The 27,078-nt window shown below is 54.5% G+C and overlaps 1 protein-coding gene across 3 annotated transcripts; it reads right to left on the bottom strand.

The window, feature by feature from the left end:
* SMARCB1 (SWI/SNF related, matrix associated, actin dependent regulator of chromatin, subfamily b, member 1) lies at positions 1–25,626 on the bottom strand. Of its 3 annotated transcripts, none has more exons than XM_065889384.1 (9): positions 25,331–25,626; positions 21,488–21,626; positions 19,843–19,972; positions 17,806–17,943; positions 15,653–15,780; positions 12,384–12,550; positions 6,602–6,792; positions 664–795; positions 1–332 (listed from the first exon to the last, which is right to left on the bottom strand). In XM_065889384.1, exons 1-9 carry the CDS (start codon positions 25,421–25,423, stop codon positions 293–295), a joined length of 1,158 nt encoding a protein of 385 aa, XP_065745456.1. In that variant the 5' UTR covers positions 25,424–25,626; the 3' UTR covers positions 1–292. The 3 variants fall into 3 exon arrangements, with proteins under 3 accessions (XP_065745456.1, XP_065745457.1, XP_065745458.1); XM_065889385.1 differs by having other exon boundaries at positions 21,515–21,626; positions 25,331–25,602; XM_065889386.1 differs by lacking the exon at positions 17,806–17,943 and having other exon boundaries at positions 25,331–25,583.
* Between the last annotated feature and the right edge of the window lie 1,452 nt (positions 25,627–27,078).

The following is a 27,078-nucleotide window of genomic DNA, read 5'->3' as shown; positions in this document are numbered from 1 at the left end:
TTTGAAGAAACGAAACAGGACCTGTCGCCTTTTATTTAAAAAATGTTGCTTGCCCTGCCTGGGGCTCCTATACAAAAACAAAACACAACCCAAAACGAGGCTTCTTCCTGACCAGAGACGGGCGGTAGGGACTGGAGCTCAGCAAAAGGAATGTGTACCCTGGGGTGGATGACCAGGAGGCCCCTGCCCCATGCTCCTCAGGATGGCCAGGCTGCCCCCTCCTTGCCAGAAGATGGAGGGGAGACGGTCCAATCTTCCAGATGCTCCGTGGGAGCCAAGCACCACTGGGTGGTTACCAGGCCGGGGCAGTGTTGGCCAGACGCCTCATCCGCCTGCAGGAGGGGAGAGGGCGGTGACCCTGGGCAGCTGCCCCTCCACCAGGGATCTCTAGGGCAGCCAGGGGAAGAGGCAGAGACAGGGTGTGGTAGGTGGGATCCCCAGCCCCTCCCTCAGCCTTGGCCTGCTACTTGGGGCGCTGAAGCTGCCCACTGTCCCACCCACCTCGCCAGGGGTCCCAAAACCTGGTCTAGGCTGTGGTCAGACCGACCCAAGGGCTACTCTTGTCCCCTGCAGGACTAGACTGGGACTCATCATCCAGGGGCCTGCTGGGTCTTGGGAAAGGGGACGGTCCTGTCCTGCCTGAAAATGGGGCTGGGGAGGCACCTTGTGTTCCTGTCCTGGTCGCGGATCTTCTTCTCCATCTCGGCGTCTGTTAGGGTCTCCAGCAGCGGGCACCACTGATCAGCGTCGCCTGTGTTCCGGATGGCAATCTCCACCGTGGGCAGGGGGTTCTCACTGTGGAAGACAGGAGGAAGTAGACAGTTCACAGAGCAGCAGCCGGAGAGGCCCCAGAAAGCTCTGTCCACGCCCCACGGGCAGCTGGAACGCTGGAGCCTGGTGTCTGTGCCTGGCCCCCAACAGGGCGGTGGGGGTGCTGTGGCCCAGTGGACACCACGACAGCGACTCCAGGTCTGCATGCTGGGGAAGGGTCCATAGGACAGCGTTGCAGGGCCAGCTGTTCCCACTGCACCTGTGGGGAGGGGGAGGGCCGTCCACCTCCCTCAGCGTCCACAAAAAAGGAAACCAAAGGAGTCCACCCAGGAGTCCAGATGACGCTCACTGAAGGCCACTGCCCCTGATGGTCCCACACACAGCTCCTCAGCCTGTCACAGGGCCCAGAACCCACGACCCCTGACTTCTCCACCTTGGGGTCCCTCAGAAACGTCTCCGACTCCAGCTGAGGGCCATCTGCATAGCCTCTGGCTAAGTGGACTCAGCGGCTGGGCGGGGGGGTCAGCCTCAGCAAGGCCACCAAGGCTGGGGGTGCCTGACCGAGCTGCCGCCTTTGCCAGAAGGGCCAAGCCCAGGCTGCCCGGTGAGCCTCAGCACAGCCCGAGCCCTGCCCCCATCTACCCGGAGCCCTGTAGAGTCAGCTCTGGAGGAGGGAGAGCAGAGGGGCCCCAGGGAGGTGCCCGGTGGATGATGGCACAGAAGAAAACGGGCCCCTGGCCTTGGTCTAAACACCTCATCTCGAAAATGGGGACAATGTCCTTGCTGTGAGGGCTTTCAGAGGATCACTATTACTAAACATCCAATGTACATCCACTATGTGAGGGCCGGGTGCCACTCCCACAGCCCCCAGAGCCCGTACCAAGGGGCTGCCCAGCGTGACTGCAGAGCCCCCGCCCATCCCCCTCACGCTGCTCCTCGGCCTGGAGTCTCAGGGACCGCAGGCGCACGAGGCACAGCCCAGGGCTGCCCTGCTCCCCTGCAGAAGTGGTGCTCGCCTCTTGCTGCCACAGCTTGGCCCATGGGGTCCATGCCCATGAGGCCCGGAGCTGGAGCTGGTGCTGGTGACTCAGAGGCCTGTGGCTGGGCCGCCCCTCCTCGGCTGCTCCTGACAGCTGCTCCCCAGCCGGGTGGCGGTTTGGCAATCCCAAAACCAGCCGGCCAAAGACCCAAACATCATTCCTCACCTCGAGGGCTCCCAGCCGCCTTTCTCAGGAAGGGGAAACATGAAAGTCGCCAAGCCCACGCGGAGGGGAGCCAAACATGTTTTCCTCTTAAACAAGAGCTGGAGCGTGGGTCCTGGAGGCCCCTGTGTTTACCTCCCTGTGGCTCTGGGAAGATTCCACCCCAGTGGGTTTGTTCTAAAATAAGAACTACTTGAACCAGGCACGGAAGGATGGGCCTAGAGCCAGCAGGCCCCATAGGTGTTGCAGGAGACGTGCGGGCAGAGCCGCCCTGAAGCCCTCAGAATCCCCTCTGAGGGGATTGTGCTTCCCGGGCCTCAAGGCCACCTGGGACCCTGATGTTCCCACGACCTGTGGTGTCCAGGCAGGGAGGCCATGGCTGAGGAGGCAGAGGACCTGGACGTTCATCTTCGATGTGACCTCACTTTTATGACTTCATGAGGTACAACAGGCCAGCTGAGAAGCATGACTGTGCCCACTTGGTAGAGGAGAACAAGGCTGCAATGGTGAGCAACCTGCCCACAGCTCCTCAGCTGGGAGGAGGGGGCAAAACTCGACGTTGCCCTCCTGTTTATGATCAACTAACTTTGGATAAGAGGCCAAACCCACTCAATGGGGACAGAGCAGTCTTTCCAACAAATGGTGCTGGGACAGGAGCCTGGATCAGGCCACTGTTTCTTAGGTATGACACCAGAAGCACAAGCAACAAAAGAAAAAATAGATAAACTGGACATCATCAAAATTTAAAACTTTTGTGGGACTTCCCTGGTGATCCAGTGGCTAAGACTTTGCCTTCCAATGCAGTGGGTACAGGTTCAATCCCTGGTCGGGGAGCTAAAATCCCACATGCCTCTCGCCAAAAAACCAAAACAAAACAGAAGCAATATTGTAACGAATTCAATAAAGACGTTAAAACAATGGTCCACATCAAAAAAAAAAGAATTTTAACTTTTGTGCCTGAAATGACACTGTCACGAAAGTGAAACATAAACCCACAAAAAGGGAGAGAATATTTGCAAATCATGTATGTGATAAGGGACCTGTAGCTAGGATATATAATGAACTCTTACAACTAAATAATAAAACACCAAATAACCCAATTAAAACACAAAGGACTTGAATAACCTTTTGTCTAAAGAAGATATACACACGTCCAACAGCACATGAAAATATGATCAACACCATCAGCCATTGGGAAATGCAAATCAAACCACACGGAGATGCCACTAGGGTGGCTAGGATCAAAGTCAGATAACAAAGGCTGGCGAGGATGTGGAGAAACTGGAGCCCATACTCTGCTGGAGAGAATGTAAAACCGCGCAGCTGCTTTGAAAACAAGTCTAGTGGTTCCTCCAAACGCTAAACAGAGCTACCACGTGACTCAGCAATTCCACCCCCAGGTACATACCCAAGAGAACTGAGAATAGGTGTTCAAACAAAACCTTGTGCACAAATGTTCACGGTAGCACTGCTCTTAACAGCCCAAAGTTAACAAAACCCAAATGACCATCAACTGATGACTGGATAAATAAAGTATGGTCTGTCTATATGATGGAATATTATTCAGCCACAAAAAGGAATGAAGTTCTGATACAGGCTCCACATGGACGAACCCTGAAAACATTATGCTAAGAAGCTGGCCACAAAAAACCATATGTTATATGATTCTATTTACGTTAAGTATTCAGAACAGGCATATCTACAGGCGGGAAGTAGATCAGCGGTTGCCCAGGACTGTGGAACTGTGCAAACACACAAAAACTCACTGAGTCAACACTCTAGGTGGTGAACGAAAACAAGCCGGCCAGCCCGGCCACGGGGCCAGCGCAGGGTGTCGCGGTGTGTGCCACCTCTTCTGGTGGCTCTGGTCAGCCAGTCCACAACGACCCTGGTGCCTCCCAACCCTGAGGCTGTTCCAGTGACAATGCCTCTGTCCCCCACCGGGCACAGCTGCCAGGTTCTCTGACCCTTTGCCTGTCCCCAGCTTCCTCCAGCCGCTCCTGCCCTGGCCCCCCGCTACCTCCTCCCTGGCCCACACCATCTGGCCTCGGTGGCCAGGCACTCGCACCTCCTCTGCTGGACAGCGCACTGGTTCTCCCCTGTGTCCCCAGCCAGGGCGGAGGGCCGGCCCGGAGGAGGTAGAGGAACTCTGCAGGATGCCACCCCCCTCATAGTCTTGGTGACCGTCTGACACCCTCACACCCTCTGCCCAGCCCTCCCCTGGGGAGCCCTGCCCCCTCGTCACTGTCTCTTGTCTCCATTCCGCTGGCTCCAGGACATCTGTATGTCCCTCTGGTTCAGCTCTATCCTCTAGCAGCCACACGCCCGCGTCCCCCTCATGCTCACTGCCTGCCTCTGCCCACATCAGGCTTGCCCGGCCCGCTGCCTGTTCTCCGCACTGGTGCCCCAGCTCACTAGCCTGTGACTAGCCTGCTCCACTGTCGCAGAGGAGGGCACCGCGGCCAGACACCAGGCTGGGCTCAGTCTGGCGGAGACAGCCAGCACTGGCTCACAGGAATCCAGAGAGCTTCCAACAGGGGTGACGGGGCCCAGAGCTTAAAGTCCCCTTGAGGAGTCATGCGACTCAGCAGCTGCCAAGCTTCGCGTAGCAGAAACCAGGCTGGGGCTCCCAGTCCAGCTCTCCGTGGGCCAGGTAGGCCCTGGCCCTGGAGATGCAGCGAGCCCCTCTCCTTTCCCCAGGCAGAGGCTGGACAGCAGGGAAAGGCTGCTACTGGTCTCCCGGGGAGCTCCCGAGGTGTGGGGAGCGCACGGGGAGAACGCGGGGTGGGGTCAGGAGACAAAGTTCCAGGCCCCCTGCTAGCCGCAGTCCTGCCCCTGGATGATAAAGCCTGACCCCGCGCTCCCCTTCCTGTCCTGCCAGCTCTCCGAGCACCCCGCTGCCCAGCCCAGACCCAGCACACGCGAGCCCACGAAGCCTGGTCGGCTGGGGAAGTGCAGCAGCCCTCCTGATGCCAAAGGAGGCCTGTGGCCGCCTCCAGACCACCAGGCAGGCCGCACCCACCCAGCTGGCTGGGCCAGGCTGCTGTGGAGGGGGCATGCTTACCACAGTCCCCAGTGGGGCGGCCCTGCCTTTGATCCTGAGGATTTGAAAGCTGCATCCTCAGTACCAGAGTCATTCCCACCCACACAACGGAACGTGTTAACTAGCTGCTGAAATGGGAGCACTCCATTCAAGTCCTGACCTGCACCCCCGGGGCCCCCGGGGGCCTGCTCTGGAGCTGCAGGTCGCACTGCCGACAGCCCGGAGCCCCGGCAATCAGAGCAGGAGGGATGCGGCCTCGTGTGTGGACACCCTCCAAGTCCCCCTGCTGCACACCAGTGAGATGTGGGCTCTGACTCAGCATTTGGGGATGAGGGACTCCCAGGACCTCAGGGTCGACTCTAGGAAGCAAGGCCACCCCAGACTGGCCCCAGGCCGGTCGGCCTCAGCTTGCATGCCGTCAGTGGACACATACCGCGACACCGTGAGCAGACCTCCCATGGAATGTGGAGTGTGGGCCTGTACCCACATCTGTGGAGCAGGATCCCCAGTTAGCGGGGCTGCTGGAGGTCATGGGAGGCCACGTATGTTATGTCAGCCGGGACGCCCAGGGCCTGAGGCCCTGCGGGTGTTGGTCATTCCTTCTCTCTTGCTCAGAGCTACAGGAAAACTGAGAAGGCTACCTCCTGGGATTTCTGGGGGAACCAGCTGAGACACAAACAGACTCATGTGCTCCCTTAGCTGTTCCGTCTCTGCAAGGCTCTTCATCTTTGCTCCTCTGCACCACCTTAAGGGGTGGTCCCTCAGTAATGGCCTCCAAATGTGGACGGTGACAGCTTGACGAGCAGAATAAATCCTAACATCCTATTTTGATGCAGAGATACTCAGCGCCGCCCCCGCTGGCACCCCATCCCGCAGAGGAAAAGGAGCTCAGGGGACAGGGCTGGATGTGATGAACAGTCCTGTTGGTGGGCGAGCTCTGCTATGTGGTTAACGCTCGCCGACTCCTGCCCCGGCCAGGCCCACACGGCAGGGCCACCAGGAACAGGAAGGCCACATCTGTGTCATGAGGAGCCCCGTCCCCCGGTCCACCCCCACCAGCACCCATGACACTGTACCAAATGCTACATTTACACTCCCTACCCCCCCGCCCCCCGTCCCCAGCAGCCTGAACGCTATTCCCTCTTCCACACCGGCACCCAGTACGGGTCCAGCCGGCAGGGGTGCCCACCACCTGCTCTCTGACTGAACAAGCAGCCTCTTGACTCCCCTCCAGGGAAGGCAGCATGGAGTAGGCCTTGTTTGAGATTCAGTGCCAGTCCATCAGACGACCCCGACCGAGGAAGGGTCTGGGTGAGTGCAGGGAGGAGGTGGCATGTGAGGGCGGCAGGGGCTGTTGGCGGCAGAGTGGGTGAGGACAGAGGGGCAGACCCGCCACCTCCTTAGAGCCTCCTCTGTGATGGGGGATGGGAGGAGCCAACAGAGGCCGTTGAGCCCGCAAAGCTGCTCTTGGCCAGACGGCATCGTGAGGCTCCAGAAAGTCCCAAAGGCGTCACCACACACAGGGGGAAGCCTTGTCCCCAGAATGGTCTGCAGGAGGAGGAGGAGGCCCCTGTCCAAGACCTACCTGAAGGCGTAGGTCTTCTGATGCCAGCTCAGCTGTCCCCGGATGCTGTACGCGATGGTGGTGACGAACTCCCCGCCCAGCCCCAGCTCGGAGCACAGCTTCAGGGCAAACTTCTCCGGCGAGTTCTCCTTCTCTGACATGTCCCACTCAAACTGGTCTACCAGGGAGATGTTTCCCACGTGGATGTTCAGCTGGGCCAGAACCAGGAACAGGAGTCAGAGCAGGCAGAACTGCATCCCCCCCTCCAGGCCCATGAGGAAGTGGGACGGCTGCCCTTATCCCTCTGGCTGCAACTCCCCATCCGCAAACGGGGCTGACCCCACAGACCTCCTGGGCGGCCAGAGAGACTGTGGTTAAGGGCCCAGCACTGTCACCCTCTAGGGAGGGCCCCGGGCACCTGAGTCCCGCCTTGCCCCTGTTCCCACCCCCCTCGCTCCCTGCACTGGCTGGTACCCTCTTCTCTGCCCTTCTACCGCACTGCTCTGGACCTTTACAACGTGATAAACACTGGTCACTCATCAGATACTATCCCCAAGCCCTCACCTAAGCCAGCATCTACCCCCCTACTCTGTCTCTTCACGGAACATGCCCCGCTCTGAAATCATCTGCTATGTGCACTCACAGACCCACAGCCCGCATGGCACAGTCAGGGCCTGGGCGTGTGGGGGTGGGGGGCGGCGGGAGCGGAGGCCATGCTGGTTCCTGCGCCTCGCTCCCCAGAGGCATCTGTGAGACGTGCCACCTGCAGCCACAGCCTGTGCCCCAGGAGCTCCCCACCCTGACTTTTCACCCCACAGATGACCTGGGCCTGCTCTGAAACTGGGCATCAGAGACTCACAGGAAGGACAACTCGGGGTCTGGCAGCATTCACTGGGCATCGTGTGGAGACCCCTGCCCCTGCTGTCCAGCCCTCTACCAGCCAAGCAGGCCACCGTGCACCTGCCCCTTCATGCTACTGTCCCCAGGTGCTCAGCTGGGCTTTTAAGATTCGGATCGGGACTCGTCCATGCCTTCAGAGAAATGTGAGGCCCTACCACCTGACCTGTGCGTGAAGTCCTGCACGTCTGGGCCCCCTGCACGGCACTCCACTCTGCAGCCGAGGCCCCGCCACTCCCGCCTCCAAACCGCGCCCTTGCTGGGCGACCAAGCAGGTCTGCGGGTGAGAATCGGAAGAGCCGGCCCTTCCCAGCAGGAACCACGTGTCTGGTGAGCCATGTCGGCACGACAGGACCAGAAAGCAAAGCAGCAGCAGGCAGCCCATGGACACGTCACACGGGACCACACCGCCCCGCGCACCACTCGGCCTGGCCATCAGGGGTGCCACGCAGACCGGTGCCTGTTTGTGCACTGCGCGGACTGCTCATCAACGCGATCGTTTATTGAGAAATACATACTCCTGCCGACCCAGGAGGCGCACAGGGGACACACAGTGGGAAAAACAGACGCAGAGTCATCTTCATGGGTTGACATCCAGTGCGGGGTTAATTACGTGAATGAGGGGACATCAGAGGTGTAGGTGCTGAGGGGAAGAGGGGGAGGGGCAGAAAGTGCAGTCAGCCGTTAGCTGACTAACGGGCAGGAAGGCCGCCCGGTGGAGGGGGCATTTTAGGAAGAACTGGACAAGCTGAGAGAGAGCAGGGTGGGGCTCCCGGGGGAGGGTCTGGGCAGAGCAGGGCCTGAGGCCTCCACAGAGGATACAGGAAGCTCACAGAGTGGGGACTGGGAGCCGTCAGGGGGGTGGTGGGTGGTGAGGGGCGGCTGGACTGTGGGGCCAGGCCCCCCGAGCAGGCTCCCCAGCTTCAACCTGTATCACCCACATGCCATTCCCTCCCCCAGAAAGGGCCCCCCAGCCCCCCAGAGTCTGACAGCTCCACCCTCAGCTGCACTGAGCCCCACGGCCCTGGAGGGCCAGGTGTCCTCGTCGCGGTGCCAGCCTAGGCTTTCATTCCACCGCTCCGGGAGCACCGGTGAGCGGCCGCCCTGAGCTAAGGCGCTGCTCTGTGAGGAGACATTGTTCAGATGTCATCCTTCACTGTGTCCCAGAAGCACCCGGCTCCTCTGGAGTCTGTGACACATGGGAAACCCTGGATGTGGCCATCAGAGTGCTCGCCTACCAGGTGGCACGCTCCCCCAAGGTCACAGTGCCCACGAGGCTCTGCCTCCCCGGCAGCAGGCCTTCCCTGACCAGCTGTGTCCGGCCCCAATGCTGGCAGGCCCTCACGACCCCAACCAGGCAGGACCCTGACCTGGGGATGGTCTCCCAGCAGCCTACCAGCCAACACCATCCCATGGGTGGGGATTATAGGTGGGTGTGAGGGCCTGAACGGACCCCACGGCTGAGAGCTGTGTAGTCACCAAGAAAGCCTCTGATCAGGGAGCAGGTGACGGTCCCAGGTGGATTTTCAACTGCCTGACAGCTTTCTGTATGGCTGCCCACAAGCTCCATCAGGATAATAAAAAGATGACACTCAGTTACAATAAAATGTCAGAGAAGCCAGCTGTCAGACTCACAAGGACCCTCCCTGTGGCTGATCCCACCTATTTGGAACCATGCAGTTGGGTGTAGCCAACTCTGCAAGTCCACGTCCCCACCATGGTTACAGGACAAAGATGCAGCACAGAGTGGAGTAGGGACCACCCTCCAGGGGCCACAGGCTGCGCACAGGAACACAGGTGTTGGTCCCACAGCTGCACCCCACACATCCCCACTGCTTCTCTCCCAGGACATCCCCTTTCTTTCTCACCCGTGCCCTTTTTCTGCTAGTTGGCCATAATGAGAAACTGAAGCAGGTTAAGAAAAATAAATTCATATTTCTTTTAAAAGAAATTAACTAGCAAGGAGGTTGAATCAGTAATTAAAAACCTCCCTACAAAGAAAAGCCCTGGACCAGATGGCTTTACTGGTGAATCCTACCAAACATTTAAAGAAGAACTAATACCAATTCTTATCAAATCCTGCCAAAAACAGGATGGACTTGAGGGGGAAGGGTAAACTGGGACGAAGTGAGAGAGTGGCACGGACTTATAAATACTATCACATGTAAAATAGATAGCTAGTGGGAAGCAGCCGCATAGCACAGGGAGATCAGCTCGTTGCTTTGTAACCATCCAGAGGGGTGGGAAGGAGATGCAAGAGGGAGGAGATATGGGGATATATGTATATGTATAGCTTATTCACTTCGTTATAAAGCAGAAACTAACACACCATTGTAAAGCAATTATGCTCCAATAAAGATGTTAAAAAAAAAAATCCTGCCAAAAAACTGAAGAGCAAGGAACACTTCATAACTCATTGCCTTGATACCAAAGCCAGGCAAAGATACTACAAGAAAGGAAAGCTATAGACCAATACTTCTTACGAACATTGATATGAAAATCCTCAACAGACTTCCCTGGTGGCGCAGTGGTTAAGAATCCACCTGCCAATGCAAGAGACATGGGTTCGAGCCCAGGTCCGGGAAGATCCCACATGCCGCAGAGCGACTAAGCCCATGCGCCACAACTACTGAGCCTGTGCTCTAGAGCCCAAGAGCCACAACTACTGAAGCCCGTGAACCCAGAGCCTATGCTCTGCAACAAAGAGAAGACACCACAATGAGAAGCCCGCACACCGCAATGAAAAGTAGCCCCCACTCGCTGCTACTAGAGAAAGCCCACACGCAGCAAGGAAGACCCAATGCAGCCAAAAATAAATTAAAAAAAATAAATTCAACAAAATACTAGCAAAACTGAATTCAACAGCACATTAGAAGAATTACACACCATTATAAATGATACAACGACATAAATCAATTATAAAAAGTGGAATCTATTATGGCAATGCAGGGATGGCTCAATAAGAAAACCGATCAATGCAATAAACCACTTGAACAGAATGAAGGACAAAAACCATATGATCGGGGCTTCCCTGGTGGCGCAGTGGTTGAGAGTCCACCGGCCAATGCAGGGGACACGGGTTTGTGCCCGGTCCAGGAGGATCCCGTGTGCCATGGAGTGGCTAGGACCGTGAGCCATGGCCACTGAGCTTGTGCGTCCGGAGCCTGTGCTCCGCAACGGGAGAGGCCACAATAGTGGGAGGCCCATGTACTGCCAAAAAAAAAAAAAAAAAAAAAAATCCCAACAATATTTTTGCAGAAATAGAAAAAAATCTATTTTAAAACTCATATGGAGGGACTTCCCTGGCAGATCAGTGGTTAACACTCTGTGCTTCCACTGCAGGGGGCCTGGGTTCGATCTATGGTTGGGGAACTAAGATCCCACATGCACACAGTTCGGCCAAGGAAAAAAAAATTCATATGGAATCTAAGGACAAAGGATGTCCAGCCAAAAACAATGATGAAAAAGAACAAAACTGGAAGACTCACACTTCCTAATTTCTAAACTTACTGCAAAGCTACAATAATCAAAACAGTGTGGTACCGACATAAAAACAGACAATAGACCAGTGGGACAGCCCATAAATAAACCCTCAAATATGTGGTCAAATGATTTTCAACAAAATTGACAAGACCATTCAATGAGGAAAGGATAGTCTTTTCAACAAATGGTTTTGGGAAAACAGGGTATACATATGCCAAAAAAACGAAGCTGGACCCTTACCTAACACCATATGCAAAAATTAACTCAAAATGGATGGAACATATAAATGTAAGAGCTAAATCTATAAAACTCTTAGAAGAACACAGAGTGAAAGCTTTATGACATTGGATTTGGCAATGATTTCTCGGATATGCCACCAACGGCATATGCAATAAATGAAAAAATAGACAAACTGGACTTTACCAAAATAAAAAAATTCTATGCATCAAAGGGCACTATCAACAACATAAGAAGGCAACCCACAAAATAGAAGAAAATATTTGCAAATCACTTTATCTTTAAAGGGATTGCTATCTAGAAGACCCAGGGAACTGCTAAAGCTTAACAACAAAAACCTGATGCAAAAACACAAAGGACTTAAGCAGCCTTAGAGGATAAACAAATGGCCAATAAACACATGAAAAGATATTCAAGGTCACTAATCAACAGGGAAATGGGCTTCCCTGGTGGCGCAGTGGTTGAGAGTCCACCTGTGGATGCAGGGGACAGGGGTTTGTGCCCTGGTCCGGGAAGATCCCACATGCCGCGGGGCGGCTCGGCCCGTGAGCCATGGCCACTGAGCCTGCGCGTCCGGAGCCTGTGCTCCGCAACGGGAGAGGCTGCAACAGTGAGAGGCCCGCGTAGGCCCGTGTACCGTAAAACAAAAAAAAACCAGGAAAATGCAAATCAAAACCACAATGAGATATTGCTTCATACCAAGCAGGCTCTGCAGCAGGCAGGCCTGGGCCCAAACCCCAGCTCTACCACTTCTCAGCAGGGCAGTTGGGGGTAGGTGGCCCCACCTCTTCACTTGTAACACAGCATCTTCCCCCAGGATGGTGGGGGTTACTGAGACAGTATGGGGTGTGCTTGGCGCAGCCTGCCCACAGAAAGAGTGTGGCAGTGTGCTCATCTTACTGTAGCCTTCCCTGCTCTACCTGTCAGCTGGCACAACCTCCTTTGTACCACCCAGGCTCTGGCAAGGCCACAGCAGCACCCCAAATGTGCCCAGAATGTGATACCTTACTCAGAAGTCAGCCCACACCTTTCCTGGGATAAGCTGCCTGAAAGACAGCTTTCCAGAAGCCCTGTCCCACAGCATGAATCCCAGACAGGCTTCTGTTGAAGCCTCCACGTAGCTTCAGCACCCCATGACCCCCACCAGTACAAGGAAGACTCTGGTGCAGGGCAGGGAGCTGCCTACCTTGATAATGACACGCTGGTCTGACTGGTCCTCTAGGATGCTGTCTGTGGGGTAGGACTCGATCTGCTGTCTGATGGCGGAGGCGATGGCTGGTACAAACGTCAGTGGGTTCAAATCCAGGTCATCACAGAGAATTTCTGAAAACATCTCAGGGGTCATCAGCTTCTCTGAAATGAGGTGAGAGGTATGGACTGCTGGTGGACTGCAGGACTTAATGTCACCGTGCTCAGCCCTGACCTCCCCCAGCCTGTCCTCCTCTGCCAACCCACCTGGATGAAGATGAGCATAAAGATGAGGACGATGGATCCTCCCAGACACGGTAAGGAGAGGAAGCACAAGACGAACACCCCGCTTCTGGCCCTCAATCCATACACACCACCCCCCCTACACCTCTGGAGGTGGTCAAGACCCTATGTGCTCCCCAACCCCAGGCTCCCCGCTCCCGGGCTTAGGACTGCACGGCTCTGTTAGTTCTAACCAGTGAGCCGTCTGGGGAGGGGGGACGCAAAGGCACTTCAGAGCTGACGTGCCACTTCCTCCCCTCTTCCAACCCAGGCAACCAGGGAAGCCCACGTGGAGACACAGGGCGAAGATGGCCTCAGAGGAAACCAACGTTGCCAACACCCTGACTCGGACTTCTAGCCTCCAGAACTGGGAGGAGATAAAACCTGCTGTTATGCCCCCCAGGCTGTGGGACTTTGTCACCGCGGCCCGAGCTAACACAGGTTCCTTCCAGACAAGCCACTTGGAAGCCAGCATCCACTGGAAGACGGAGCAGGTGCATGTCTATCCACCACTTCCTCCACAGTGGAAATCCCTCAGAGATCACCTGGGGCTGCGTGTGGCTTTTTACAACCCCCCACTGAGTTTCTGACTCTGTGGGCAGCACACGCACTCAACAAGGTGACAGCATGGGGGTGGGTACGGATCCTGGATCCTGGAGATCCAGGCCTCAGGGGTGAGCTTCATGGGGACTGTCCACTACTGGCCGGACTACAGCAAGGTCCTGTGCAGTCAACTGTTTTCCCCAGACCTGCCCTTTCTCATAACCCAAACTTCAATGACCACGTGCCAAACTGGGATGAGCCACAGAGAAGGGAAAGCAAAGAGTGAATTCCCGGGTTTCCCTGGTGGCGCAGTGGTTTAAGAATCCACCTGCCAATGCAGGGGACACAGGTTCAAGCCCTGGTCCGGGAGGATCCCACGTGCCGTGGAGCAACTAAGCCTTGCGCCACAACTACTGAGCCTGCGCTCTAGAGCCCGCAAGCCACAATTACTGAGGCTGCATGCTACAACTACTGAGGCCCACACGCCTAGAGCCCATGCTCCGCAACAAGATAAGCCACTGCAATGAAAAGCCTGTGCACTGCAACGAAGAGTAGACCCCGCTCTCTGCAACTAGAGAAAGCCCGCACGCAACAATGAAGACCCAATGCAGCCAAAAATAAAAATAAGTAAAATAAATAAATTTATATATATATATATATAAAAAGAATGAATTCCCTCACAAGCACTCGGCATGATTCCATCTTCAAGAACGGGGTCTGCTGGGACTTCCCTGATGGTGCAGTGGCTAAGAATCTGCCTGCCAATGCAGAGGACACAGGTTTGAGCCCTGGTCCGGGAAGATCCCACATGCGGCAGAGCAACTAAGCCCGTGCGCCACAACTACTGAGCCTAAGCTCTAGAGCCCGTGAGCCAAAACTACTGAGCCTGTGTGCCACAACTACTGAAGCCCACATGCCTAGAGCCCGTGCTCTGTAATGAGAAGCCACCACAATGAGAAGCCCACACACTGCAATGAAGAGTAGCCCCCGCTCACTGCAACTAGAGAAAGCCCGCACGCAACAAAGAAGGAAGGAAGGGAGGAAGGGAGGAAGGAAGAAAAGAAAGAAATAACTAACTAAATAAATAGAATGAGGTCTGTTTAACAGACAACTGACCCCACTATTTCACTAGCCCAGAAGAAGAGCTAGAGACCAACCCTCCTCACAGCACCATTGTGCCAGACCTGAACACTCAGCCAGCCTACTATTGATAACGCATACATCCAGTTTTGGAGAAGCAGCAGGAAGCTAAGGTGCTCAGGCCAAGCATCCTATGAGTATATTGTGCAGATGATTTTAAAAATTAACTTTTGTAGTCTATGATCGTTGTAGATTCAGATGCTGCCTTGATTACTGCAGCTCCACACCAAGTCTTGGGATTAGGAAGACTCATTCCTCCTACTTTCTTCTTTTCCAAAATTGCTTTAGCTACTCTAGTTCCTTTGCCTTTCCATTGAAATTTTAGAATAATTTTGTCTAAATCTACAAAATGTCTTGCTGGGATTTTCAAAGAAATTGCTTATAAACTTGCATATTAAAAGGGAAGAGATATGGAAATACATGTATATGTATAACTGATTCACTTTGTTATAAAGCAGAAACTAACACACCATTGTAAAGCAATTATACTCCAATAAAAATGAAAAAAAATAAACTTGCATATTATTTTAGGGAGAATTAACATCTTGACTCTTCTGATCCATGAACATAGTTGTCTGTCCATTTATTCAGATCTCCTTTAATTACTTCCATCAGTGCTTTATAGTTTTCAGCATACAAAATGTTTCCTGAAACAAACTATATGTTTGTAAGATTTACACCTTTTTTCTTAACTGAGTAACTCTAAATAATAACATATTTTTATACTGGACATTTGAGTGTCCACGTGTTCACTGACAGTGTATAATGTATAGAAATACAATTGACTTTTGCATGTTTATTTTGGGTCTTGTGACTTTGCTAAGACTCGGTTATTAGTTCTAGCAGGTTTTTTTGGTAGGTCTCTTGAGATTTTCTATGTAGATAATCATGCCATCTACAAATAAAGACAGTTTTATTTCTTCCTTTCTGAAGCGTATGTTTTTTATATCATTTTCCTGCCTTATTACACTGGCTAGTACTTCCAGCACTATGTCGTCTATTCCCAATTTCTTGAGTTTTTATCAAGAACAAGTGCTGGATTTTGTTAAATGCTTTTTTTGTATCAATTGATATAATCAAGGGATTTATTTATCTTTTCTAGTCTGTTAATATGATGGATCACACTGACTGATTTTCAAACAATGAACCAGGTTTGCATTCCAGGATTTGAACCCAAAGCCCACACCCTCCAAATCTACTCCACAGTGCTCTGAATGTCACAATCAGAGTCCAGGGTCCCCCTGACGGGCAGCAGGCAGGAAACAAGACTGTGTGCAAGACGGTGGGTTGGCCACCACATACCGTTCATGTTCCAGGTAAAGGCGTCCCGCAGCTTCTGCCCGTCTATCTCCATGTCCAGTCGGATGGGAACCAGCACCTCAGGCTGGGACGCATTCTCATGGATCACAGCTGGGTCGTGGTCGTCAAAGCTGGAAGGGAGGCAGCAGCATGCTCAGCAAGAGGGGCTGAGGTCCCTGCACCCAGGGCCTCCCTCTCTGCACCACTGGTCACTGTGACCTAACCAGAGGGGAAACCCTGCTTCTTACAGGGACTTGTCCACTATGGGCTGAGTCGGCAGAGACAGTGCCAGCAGGGGTCCACGCTAATGGACACGTGGGATGGGAGGGGAGATGCTGACTTGGGCAGCAGGACAAGATGGAGATGTCCGAAGTAAGGGAGATTTAAGCCCCAAAGCAGGTAGGACTTTCCCAGGAAACTGTAGGAAAGGAAGGGTACTCCCAAAAGTGGAAGCCCTTGAGCAAAGGCCGAGGAGCAGGAGAGTCAAGAGCTGCTGAGGGAAGGAGGGGTGCAGATGGGGCGGGGGAGCAGTGGGAGGATGCTGGGAAGCCACAGGGGTCCAAGTGCCCACAGTTCTCCATCTCCAGCCTCGACCCCGAGGGAGCCCCAGGAAGACTGAGAGCAAGAGCAATGCTTACACCTGCATTTTAGGAAGACGAAGCGGGAAGATACGGGGTGAGGGTGGGCGCAGGAAACCCAAGGGTGGAATACCGAGGGTTGAGAACTGTTCTCAGAGAGCTGGGGGCACAGATGACAAATAAACAAACAAATGAGGAAAACACCCCCCTCTCCCTGCCCAGACACGAATGCTCTAGGACAGAGTGGCCATTCTAAAAGGGGAGGACCACTCTGAGAAGTGACATTCAAACAGAGATGGGGAGGGAGAAGAAGGAAGGGGGAGGAGGGAAGGAGGAGGGAGAAAGGGATGAGCCTGCAGATGCTGGCAGGAAGTGAGGGATTTGCGAGGGCAGGAGTGCCTGGGCAGCTGAAGAGCACTGAGGAGGCCACTGTGCCTGAGGTGAAGGGCAGCAGGAGCCGGGGCCAGAGAGCGGCAGCCACCACCAGGACTCTGTCACGTGGATGCTGGTGTGACGGGGCATCTAGAGGACCTGCCCTGGGTGAAGGGGCACACGCCCAGTGGGGAGCTGGCCAAGGGTGCTCGGATTCTGGACACTTGGAGAGCTGAGCAAGTAGAATTTGTGGAGACTGGCTCTATGCTGTGAGAAGGAGGAAGGGTTCCAGGATTGTGGCCCAAGCACAGGAAGGACGGGATTGCTGTGTCCTGGGCTAGAGAAGCCTGCAGGCAGCCTGTGCTGGAGGTGGCTGGGGCGGCATTCAGAGGACAGCTTAGTGGGCAGGAGCTTGAAAAATGGCCCCCCAGAGACATCTATGTCCTAAGTCTTGGAACCTGTGACTGTCACCTTACAGAGCAAAAAAGGAGAGGGAGCCTTGTCCAAGTGGGCCCTAAATTACATCACAAGTGTCCTCACAAGAAAGAGAGGGAAAGGGAGTTCCCTGGTGGCCTAGTGGTTAGGATTCCAGGTTTTCACTGCGGTGGCCCAGGTTCAATCCCTGGTCAGGGAACTGAGATCCTGCAAGCCACGCGGCATGGCCAGAAAAAAAAAAGAGAGAGTGACAGAGAAAGAGAGGGAGATTTCACACACACAGAGGAGGCCATGTGACCAGGGAGGAAGAGACTGGAGTGATGCTGCCACGAGCCAAGGAACGTGGCAGCTGCCAGCAGCTGGAAGGGACCCTGGAGGGAGCAGGGCCTGGCAACACCTTGATTCCGGCCCAGTGAAACTCCCTGCCTCTGGAACTGTATGAGAATAAACTTGTGTTGCTTCAAGCCACCCAGTTTGTGGCGTTCTGTTCTGGCACCACGGGCAACTAAGCATCGAGTCATGTGGATGGCAGAGTAAAGGTCCAGGGACTGCACCCAGGAACGTTACCTGAGGAGCTGGGGGTGAGCGCAGGCAGAGCCAGGCTGGACCACGCAGAGGCCAGTCATGCTGGATGCTGAGGGAGACCAGCCCCAACGATGAGCAGTGCAGAGTTTCTGGGACAGGAGGTCAAAGCAGAGCGTTTTTCTGGGGAGGAGGAAACTAAAACATGCTGGAGGACCTCGGTGGAGTCAGAGAGCGAGGCCCACTCACCATAGCGGGAACGTCCTCTTCTTGTCCCGGCCCATGCGGTTCCTGTTGATGGTGGTGGAGCAGGGCACGGCGTCCAGGTGGTGGGAGCTGTTGGGCAGGGTGGGTACCCACTGGCTGTTCCTCTTAGCCTTCTGTTCCCTGGGAGACATGGAAATACCTCCGCTCAGTCTACGAGCCAAAACTGCCCACCAGGCATCAGGTCGTGGTCAATGGATGCCCACTGCGCCCCTGCTGGGCCCCAGGTCCCAGTGGGGACCTCTGTGCACCCCAGACTCCGCGGGTGTCTATTCCCTAGGCTCCCACCAGCACCTGCTCCTGGGTTAGGGGAGGTGCAGAGGCGCCCCAGCCCAGTGCCTCAGCCATGACCCAACATGCTACATGCTGACCCAACGTGCTATAGCCGCACGGAAGCACAGTCCCTTCTGCCAGGAGGGGACTGTACAAGAAGGCTGCCCGGTAGAGCAGCCCTGGAACAAAGGCTTAAATGCTGAGTCACGGTTCATGGGTGGGGGAGAGGAGAGCATTTCAGGAAGAACACAGAGGGCAGCAGGGCTGGAGACACAGAGAGGGTCCTGATTACAGGGGCTGGCGTGCTCTGCAGGAAACGGATGCACTCAGCAGGTGGCTGTGAGTCGCTGGAGGTTTGAAGCAGCCAGAGACTCAGACTGTTATTTTAGACATGCAGTCCAGGCTGAGACAGACTAGGCAACGGCTCTGGCCTCTGGGCCTTCAGACCAGTAGAAGTGAGAAGACACATTGGTAAATACTCTCTAGAAAATGATGCTCGAAGTAATCCAAGGAACCCATGTCCCAAAAGAGCTCACTCTTCTCTCCAAATTACAAGTTGCTTTTACTACTAGGAAAGTACCAAAAGCTGACCGACAGGAGTGGGTGGGCTCCCACCTTGCTCTGCGAGCCCCTTCATCACCCTCGGGCCGTGTCCCTAGTAACCTGGGAGCAACGTGAGGGCAGCAACTGTACGTAACTCACCTTTCCATCCCCAACCTCTGTACCATGTCACCTTCATGATTTTCCGTAACCGCATCACTTGAAACAATGGCCTGCCCCCCCGCCTTAGTGCTCCCGCCATCTCATGCACCTAAACGCATGTTTTCTTGAAAGCTGAAAGCGTCACGCAGGTATTCTGCACGTCTCGCTCATGTGAGACAGGTTTCGGGTTGCTGCAGGGTCTACTTACCCACAACACATCGTGTAACCCCAGACTATTTGGGTGTCTGCATCTTCGCTCACACAGCCTTTCCCTGAGGCAGGACACTCAAGGGGCTCCCTAGTTCCCTTTATAATTCACATGCCACCAATAATAGCATCTCTGTACCTATAATGGTTTTTGTTTACGGTATAAATTATTTCCCTGGGACAAATTCCCAGGGGTGGAATTAATAGATCAGAGACCAACAAAAAACTTTGGGGCCACAATGCCTGAGGCAGAGCCGCCATGGTGGGCGTGAGTGTGCCCACTCCATGACGCCCTCCCCGGTTCTTTATGTTGCTAGTTATTTTTTTATTCTGCATTTTTAAAATCACACCCAAGAACAAACATCATTCCGTGTTTGTTTACTCCTATGCTTCAGTGTGGATCACACTTTACCTATTTGTCTACGTAAAATAGAGAAATACTTGGGGTATCCAAGTTTTTCTTATAAATCTAAATGAACAAACTCTACAAGGTAGCAACTTCCCAATTTCTTCCGTTTAACTGTTAATGTAAATGCTCTTTCAAAGGATCTACGTTGATACGTTCAAATCTATTGTTTGTTTTTTTTGTGAGTTGATCTGGGCCGCTAATTGTTCTGACAGATTAGTGAATCCCACTTTCAAAGCATTCTTAATGACTCTCCAGAACCCAAGACTTCACTTATGTTTCTTAGAAATTCCAAAGTCAGAAAAAACTTCGAAGCCTGGCTAAGACGATCTGTAAACACAGTGGGTAAACTGCTGAAAAGTATTTTGGTTCCAGGGCATGAGAAAAATATCCGTGGGTGTCCCGAGAGCGAGCCAAGCACAGGGGTACAGTACCTGAGGTAGGTGGGGGGTTCCGTGCTGATGGATACGGCCTTGTACTTCTCATCGTTGCCATCCAGAATCTCTTCCACCTCGGAGGCTTTTAACAGAGTTACGCTGGTGGCCAGGGTCGTGTATCCATGATCTGCAACCAGAGATGCGGCTGCGGTCACCCTGCGGGAGGGCAGTGAGCAGCAGCAGCCAGGAGATGCAGCGCACTGAGGTCCTCACATGCAGGAGGTGGGAAAGCGGGTGTCAACCTCACTACTGCCCAATGCTGGCCTCTTCCAAAGGGGCGGTCTGGACCCTGGCTTTCTCTAGAGGCCCTCCCGGGTCAGCACTCCCTGGATGGACGGGGACTAACGTGTCCCGGGAGGAGCACTGGCTCCAGGCACAGAGGACGCCCATGGGCAGCTCAGCCCACAGGGCCTCTCGGGGAAAGGAAGGCTCCAGAGTGACACCGCCAGTGGGAAGAGGTCTGACACCGCTGCAGTCCACGACACGAAGCAAGGTGGAGATGAAATGAGGGATGAGAAACATTTTTCTTTTAAAACAAGAGCCCAGAGAGTTGGAAAGAGCTGCTGTACACCAAACAGGAATTCCTGGCCCAGCGCCAGTGGATGCGAGCTGCCCGGGAGCAGGGAGTTCTAGGCAGTTAGAACACAGCTCGCCTAGGAAGCCTGGTGGAGAGACAGATGGTTACAGGAAAGAGTCTCCCGAGCACGAGGCCAAAGAGTCGCCAAGGCTTCCAAGGGGCAAGCGCAGCTGGGGACGCACTGGTTAGTGACTGGAGCTCCACTGGGGCGGAGGGAGGACCAGGGAGGCTTTGGAAAGCGCGGGAGGGAGTGAAAAAGTTACAGCAGCGCATAGAAAAGCAGCTCCGGCTCCTGCATTAAAAGAACATGGTAGACGAGACCAACGCAGGGCCTACAGACATACCGGCACGGGACAGACTGTAAAGCGCACATGCACACACGCAGGGATGCAGGCACACGCACGCAAACGGGCACACGCACGCAAACGGGCGACGCGCACGCACGCAGGCTCACACACACACGAGGCCCGGGCCAGCTCCGCCAGGCAGCCCTGCCAAAGAGAAGGCAGCTTCGACCAAGCCCAGAGGCACAGGGCCTCTCCCCAGCTCAGAGGTGAGGAGCACCCTCTGCCCGCCCTCCCGGGTCGGGTGGCAGCGCCCCACAGCCCCAAGCGGGACATGCACACGAGCGCCAGTGGACCGACTGCCAGAACCAAGTGCCACACGATGGATGTGCGCTGGGAAGCGAAGCGGTGAAAGCCCGAGGGGAGAGGGGGCTGGGGCGGCCCCCCGCCGCCCGGGCGCATGGAGGGTGACGATGGCAACACGCCGGCGGCAGATGGTAGAGCATCACAGCATTCCTAAAACGTTTTCAGACCAGCGGTCTTCACAACACCCTCTCCGCCCTGGCCCCGCCCCCTCCACCCACCGCCCGCTGCCAACACCTGACCCTGACCGACCCTGACCGACCCTGACGGAGGACCACCGGCTCCAGGGGGCCCCCAGGACACTCCGCCACCCTAAGGTCAGGGCTGCCGTGAAGACGCTCCGGAGTGAAAACGTTTTATCTTCATGACATAAGCGAGTGGTTTTGAAACAGGTTTACAAACCCTCGTGAAGACGCACCCTTAGTGTTAGGTTTTGTTTTTTTACCATGTGACGATGCAACTATTTTCTTCCTCTCTTCCACAGTGGCTAGTCGCCTCCAGAGCGAGGGGTATCTCTTGTACAGAGAACCTCGGAACATACGGAGGTAGTTTCCCACCTATGAGTAAAGCGAGAAGGCTCATTATGAGGGTCGCAGCTCCTCGAGGAAGGGGAGGGCCCTGGCTCAGAGGCTCTGCTGGATGAGTGACAGACAAACACACCTCGACTTGGCCCCCAGGCCTCCAGGCGCCAGGCTTCCAGCAGCAGTAAAAATACATTCTGCTGACATCAGGGGTTCAACAGCAGTTCGTATCTGGCCTACATCTGTTCCTCTGGTAGGGGTAATAACATCTGCATCCTGACGACAGGACCAAATTCAGAAAGGCCTGACCAGACACTGGGGAGGCAGGCCCCCCGAGCTCACTAAGCAGCTCGATGTGATTCTGATTTTGGACTAAGGATCTCTGGCACTTTCCAGAAATGCAAGGCCTCTCTGACTTTCTTTTATCTTAAGACTTTGACATTTTTACGATGTAATAAAGACCAAAAAGGTCTTTTAATTTTAGACAGATGCAGGATAATTTCCCCCATGGCCTTTGTTGCTTTGTTTAGTAACAAAACTCAAACCAGAAATACCAAAGGAATTTTCCAAAGAGTTTAAAATGCACTTACCAGCAATCCTCAGATCGCTATATAAATCATTACTGCCCCAAACAATAGCTTCAGTTTGCCTGTACCAAATACTCGGAAGTACGACTTACTTGATGAAAAGAAATCTAGTCCTAAAGAAACTCCATTGTTTCACTGACTTTTCAAAAACGAACACTTGAGTCACATGGCCAGGGACAGCAGGTGGACTGGGTGCTGGCTCCACCTGTGACCAGGCATCACTTCCCTTTTCTGGGTCTCCCTGCTTCCCTGTCAGATGTTCATCAGCTGTGAGGTTCACCCACGAAGGACCACTTCTACTACTTTCCCACTTACCTACCCCATTATAGTATATTTATTTTTTAAAAGTTTCTCCATTTTTCATGAATCAAAGATTTACATGATGCCCAACCAGGGCTGCCGAACAGTGCAAGAGAAAGTGGCCACAGGGTCACTGGTGCTCCCCACGGCAGGCACAGACCCATGCGAGATATTTGGCTTGAGTGTGGTGACCGTCCAAGGGTAAACACATAGTTTCCATCAGGTTTTTGAAAAGACACTGACTATAATGCCCCCACTACTACTTTGCAGGTCCTGCAGACCTCCCACACTCCTAGGCCCTTCCCAAGGCCCCTTCAGAACTTAGGAGACCAGGCCTGCCTTCCTGGGTTTTCCCTGAACCAGCCTTTGCCACCTCTGGACCCAGGTTTCCCAAATGGAAAACCAAGGTGTGGTTATGGGGATTTCCTAGGATCCTCTCAGCAGTGACTCTGGCGTGGTGACAACGGCTGCCTGCAGATGGCAGGAGAAGGGTGACACGCTCACTGCACCTGTGGATGCCCTCCCAAGGCTGCTACACCCAAGTGTGTGGGGGCGCTGAGGGTGCTGCTCTGGCGGGCCCACCTCTCTGAATATGGTGCCTGTTTGCCAAGGGCAAGGGGCCTGGGGGTCATCCACCCAATGCTGTCAGAGGAGCTGCTGCTTATCAGTAGATAGCACTCTGACCTTGAACCCTTCCCAGGCCTCCCAAGGCCTGATGATTGTTAAGCCAGGCCCCAGAAAGCAAACTGCCTCTCCCTTCTCCCATGTGGTCTCTATATACTGCATCTCAGGACAAACGTTCTCACTCAACAGGGCTGAAAGAGAAGACTGCAGTTAGCTGTCTAGAATCTAAAATGTGCTAAGGGGAAGATCTTAGAGACCATCTAGTCTAAGCATCTCATTACATACATGAGAAAAGTGACACACAGGCAGAGCTGGAACCAGGCCTCCTGACATTCTGCCCACCTGGCTGTGGGCTCCACCTTGATTTTCAAAAGTACCACCGACTCAGGGTCAATGCTAAACTGACTGCTCTTCCTGCCCGTTAGATCAGGTAAAGGTTTCTTTCTTTCTTTTTTTTTTCTTAAATTAACTAATAATTTATTTTTGGCTGCACTGGGTCTTCGCTGCTACGTGCAGGCTTTCTCTAGTGGCAGTGAGCAGGGCCTACTCTTCGTTGTGGTGCATGGACTTCTCATTGCGGTGGCTTCTCTTGTTGCAGAGCACAGGCTCTAGGCGCGTGGGCTTCAGTATTTGCAGCACATGAGCTCGGTAATTGTGGCTCGCAGGCTCTAGATCGCAGGCTCAGTAGTTGTGGCTCATGGGCTTAGTTGCTCCGCAGCATGTGGGATATTCCCGGACCAGGGCTCAAACCCATGTCCCCTGCACTGGCAGGCGGATTCTTAACCACAGCGCCACCAGGGAAGTCCCAGGTAAAGGTTTCTTTAAACAACCTGTCCGTCATCACAAACTGAAACTCCTCCACTGCCTTTGTGCCCACCGGCCAATGAGGACCATTCTGAGCTATGGCAGATGGCAGGCACTGGCTCCTCTCCTCAGCACAGCTAGCTTTGAAGAGTATTTTTGTGATGACATGAAAAATGTGTTGCATCCTGCCCCTTGTGTTTTACAAAAACTGGTGAAAAAAGGAATCACTCAGGTTCTGATGCTACTGAAAACACTGGTCTCATAACTCAATACAACTCAGACAAGTCAGGAATCACAGGGAGTCCTGGAAGCCTCAGTGTGACCATCATGAGGCTTAATTCATTCACACTATGTTCAATTGTGATGGGAAAAAAAACACTGTGGGGGAAAAAAAGAAAAAAAAAAAAGGGAATGAAATGTCTAATACTGAAAACTGCTACAAGGAGAAGCAACCGCTGGCATTTGTAACTGCTTTAACTCTCCAGGATCTGCACTTAGCTCGTTACATGAGGAAGACACTACTGCTTGGTGTTTGCACATCTAAATTGCATATCCATAATGGAAAAATATATGTGTATGTGCATGTACACACACAGACCTGGGACTGCCAAAAAGCCTAGTTTGAGGCAATCTGGAAAAACTTAATATACTTGGTATAAACTACCAGTGAAGAACCAGTTGTAGGGTTCTCCTAAAGTCAGTCATCCACATGATTCAACAAAGTGCTGAAAAGTCACTTTCAGTTAAGGATTAAAGCATAAGGCTCTTTCCCCTGTACTAACTCGGAGTTAGTTCAAGATATCCGAAGTGTCAAGCGCTTCCGAATTGCTGATAGATCTAACTCGGGGGTTGCGGCCTTAGCCATCCAAAAGCAAGTATCCTCCTCCCAACCTGTTTCCTCACTGCTAATCAAAGGTCAGAACAACTCCCCGCCCACCTCAAAGTTCACGAACACGAAGGGAGTGAGCCCTCACCAAGCCCCGTGTTTCGAACATACGATTTCAGGATCCCAGCTCCAGCAGTGTGGGACGGGTGCGCGTGAGGGGTACAACATCTCCCCCCACGTGTCGCAAGAGATAACACCCCGTTTCTATGTGTCCGGCTGGAGCAGTGGAACTCAGCGTGGTCCCGTGGCCCCGTGGCCCCGGGACGCCGCAGCCCTGGCAGCCGGGGGAGTCCGCGACTCCGCAACACCGGTGGGTGAACCGAGCGCGGGGCTGGGGCCTGCTCAACCACGCCCCGGTCAAACCGCGCCCCCAGGCACAGACAGACCACGCCCCACTGGCCGGCCGCGCACGCGCGCGCCCGCCCGTCCGCCGCGATGAATGGAGACGCGCGTTCCCGGCGCGCAGACCCGCCCCGAGGCTCCCGCGGGGACCAGGCCGGCCCGGGGCCCGGAGAGAGAGAGGACGCGCCTTGGGCTACCTCAGAGCCGATCATGTAGAACTCGCCGTCGTCTTCTAGCTGGAACTTGACAGGCTTCTGCCCGAAGGTCTTGCTCAGCGCCATCATCATCATTGCGGCGGCAGAGTCGGGCGGCCACGATCGGGCTGCGAGGGTCAGGAGGGCTGAGGCGGGGCCGGGGCGCGCCGAGCCTAGGGAAGCCGAAGCCGGAGGCGAAGGGCTGGCCGAGCCGGGCCAGGTGCTTGCGCCGCCGCCGGGCTTCTCCACCGCCGCAGCAGACGACGACCAGGCCGCACTCAGTGCGCAGGCGCGGGCGTTGACGCTGACGCGCGCGCCGCTGCCGCCCAAACAAAAGGCCGAGCGCGCCCCCGCGTGCCCCTTAAAGGAGTCTCGACACGTTTCTCTTCCTCCCAGGCCGCCTCCCAAGTGGAGGTACCAGAGAAAATTTCTCACGGACAGAAATAGCAACCGCGGCCCTGACTCAGACGGTGGTCTTCCCAGTCTCACAGCTGGGACTGTAACTCAGCCCAGTGAGGAGGAACGAGGCGAGGCCTGAAGGCCTGGAGGAGGCCAGAAGCACATATGCCTCAGTTTCCTCGGCCCAAGAACTCAGTGCAGCTGCGCGGATAGGAGGGCTCAGGGACCACTATCCCAGCTCCGGGCCCACACTGTTCCTGTGGCTTTGGGGATGGGGTTGGCAGGATTTCAAGGCCCAGGTGGTGTTTGGTTTGGCTGGTGCATCCTCTGAGTGCTGGGGTTGGCGGGGGCGGGGGGGACCGTCTCCATTCCCTCCTTAACTCTGCGCTTTATGCCTATCACAAGCCGGGTGCACTGAAGCCAGACAGCCCTGCCCTGGGGCGCTTACAGCTGGAGCGGGGCCTGACACACTGGAAAGCATCAAAGCATCCGTGTATCCGGTTGAACAATTGCAGTAGGTCAAAAACGGCCCACTGCTGACAATTTCCTATGGTTCCATCTGATAAATGGCGGCCGTGGTAGGTGCCACTCCGAAGAACATTCGCGTGGGGCTGGGTGGCAGGCGAGGAGACCCTGGAGAGCTAGGAATTGTTGCCGGTGGTAACCATGAGTTTTGTTGTGTGTCTTGACAGCGGCAGGATAGGGGCTGGAGCGTGGCATGATCAGAAAGAGTGACCACCACTTGGTGGACGAGGGTATGAGGGGCCATTGGGGAGGCAGGGGCAGAGCAGGTTCCCAGCCAGTCCTCCCACCTCCCTGGCCCAGCTCTCCCCCCATCCTGCCCTTGCAGTCACAGAGACACCCCAGGCAGGCAGGTAGAAAATGAGCATGTTTAATGACAGTCTTCAGTAAAAAAAAAAAAAAAAAAAAAAAAGAAAAGAAAAGCCTTTATACACACTGTACACATTTACATGGCTTTGGAGGGCTTGGTGTGGGGTGAGGGCTGGAGAGGATCCGACCCGTGATAGGATTGAGGTATGTTGGGGCCTCCAGGTCCCAGGGTCTCTGGCAGGAAGCACCCCCCTCCCCAGCTGCCTGGCCCTTGTGCCCTAGATCCTGGGGAACAGGTCTCCAGAACCACCAACTGGAAGGCAGCCAGTTCCAAGCACCTACCAGAGCTGACTTCTCAGGAAAAGACAGAAGGCACAGTGCCCTGGGACTCACATGCCAGCACCCTGTGTTACCCCACAGCCAGGACAGTGAGGGCTCCAACTCTCCCAGCCCCGCTGAGGTGCTACTCTGAAGGATGGGGACAGAGACCCAAGGCAGCTGGGTTTGACTGTGACCAGCAC

Source organism: Phocoena phocoena, chromosome 13 (assembly GCF_963924675.1).
Source record: "Phocoena phocoena chromosome 13, mPhoPho1.1, whole genome shotgun sequence".
NCBI lineage: Eukaryota > Metazoa > Chordata > Mammalia > Artiodactyla > Phocoenidae > Phocoena > Phocoena phocoena.
Note: the sequence above shows the minus strand (reverse complement) of the source record. Positions and strands in the feature narration are given on the sequence as shown.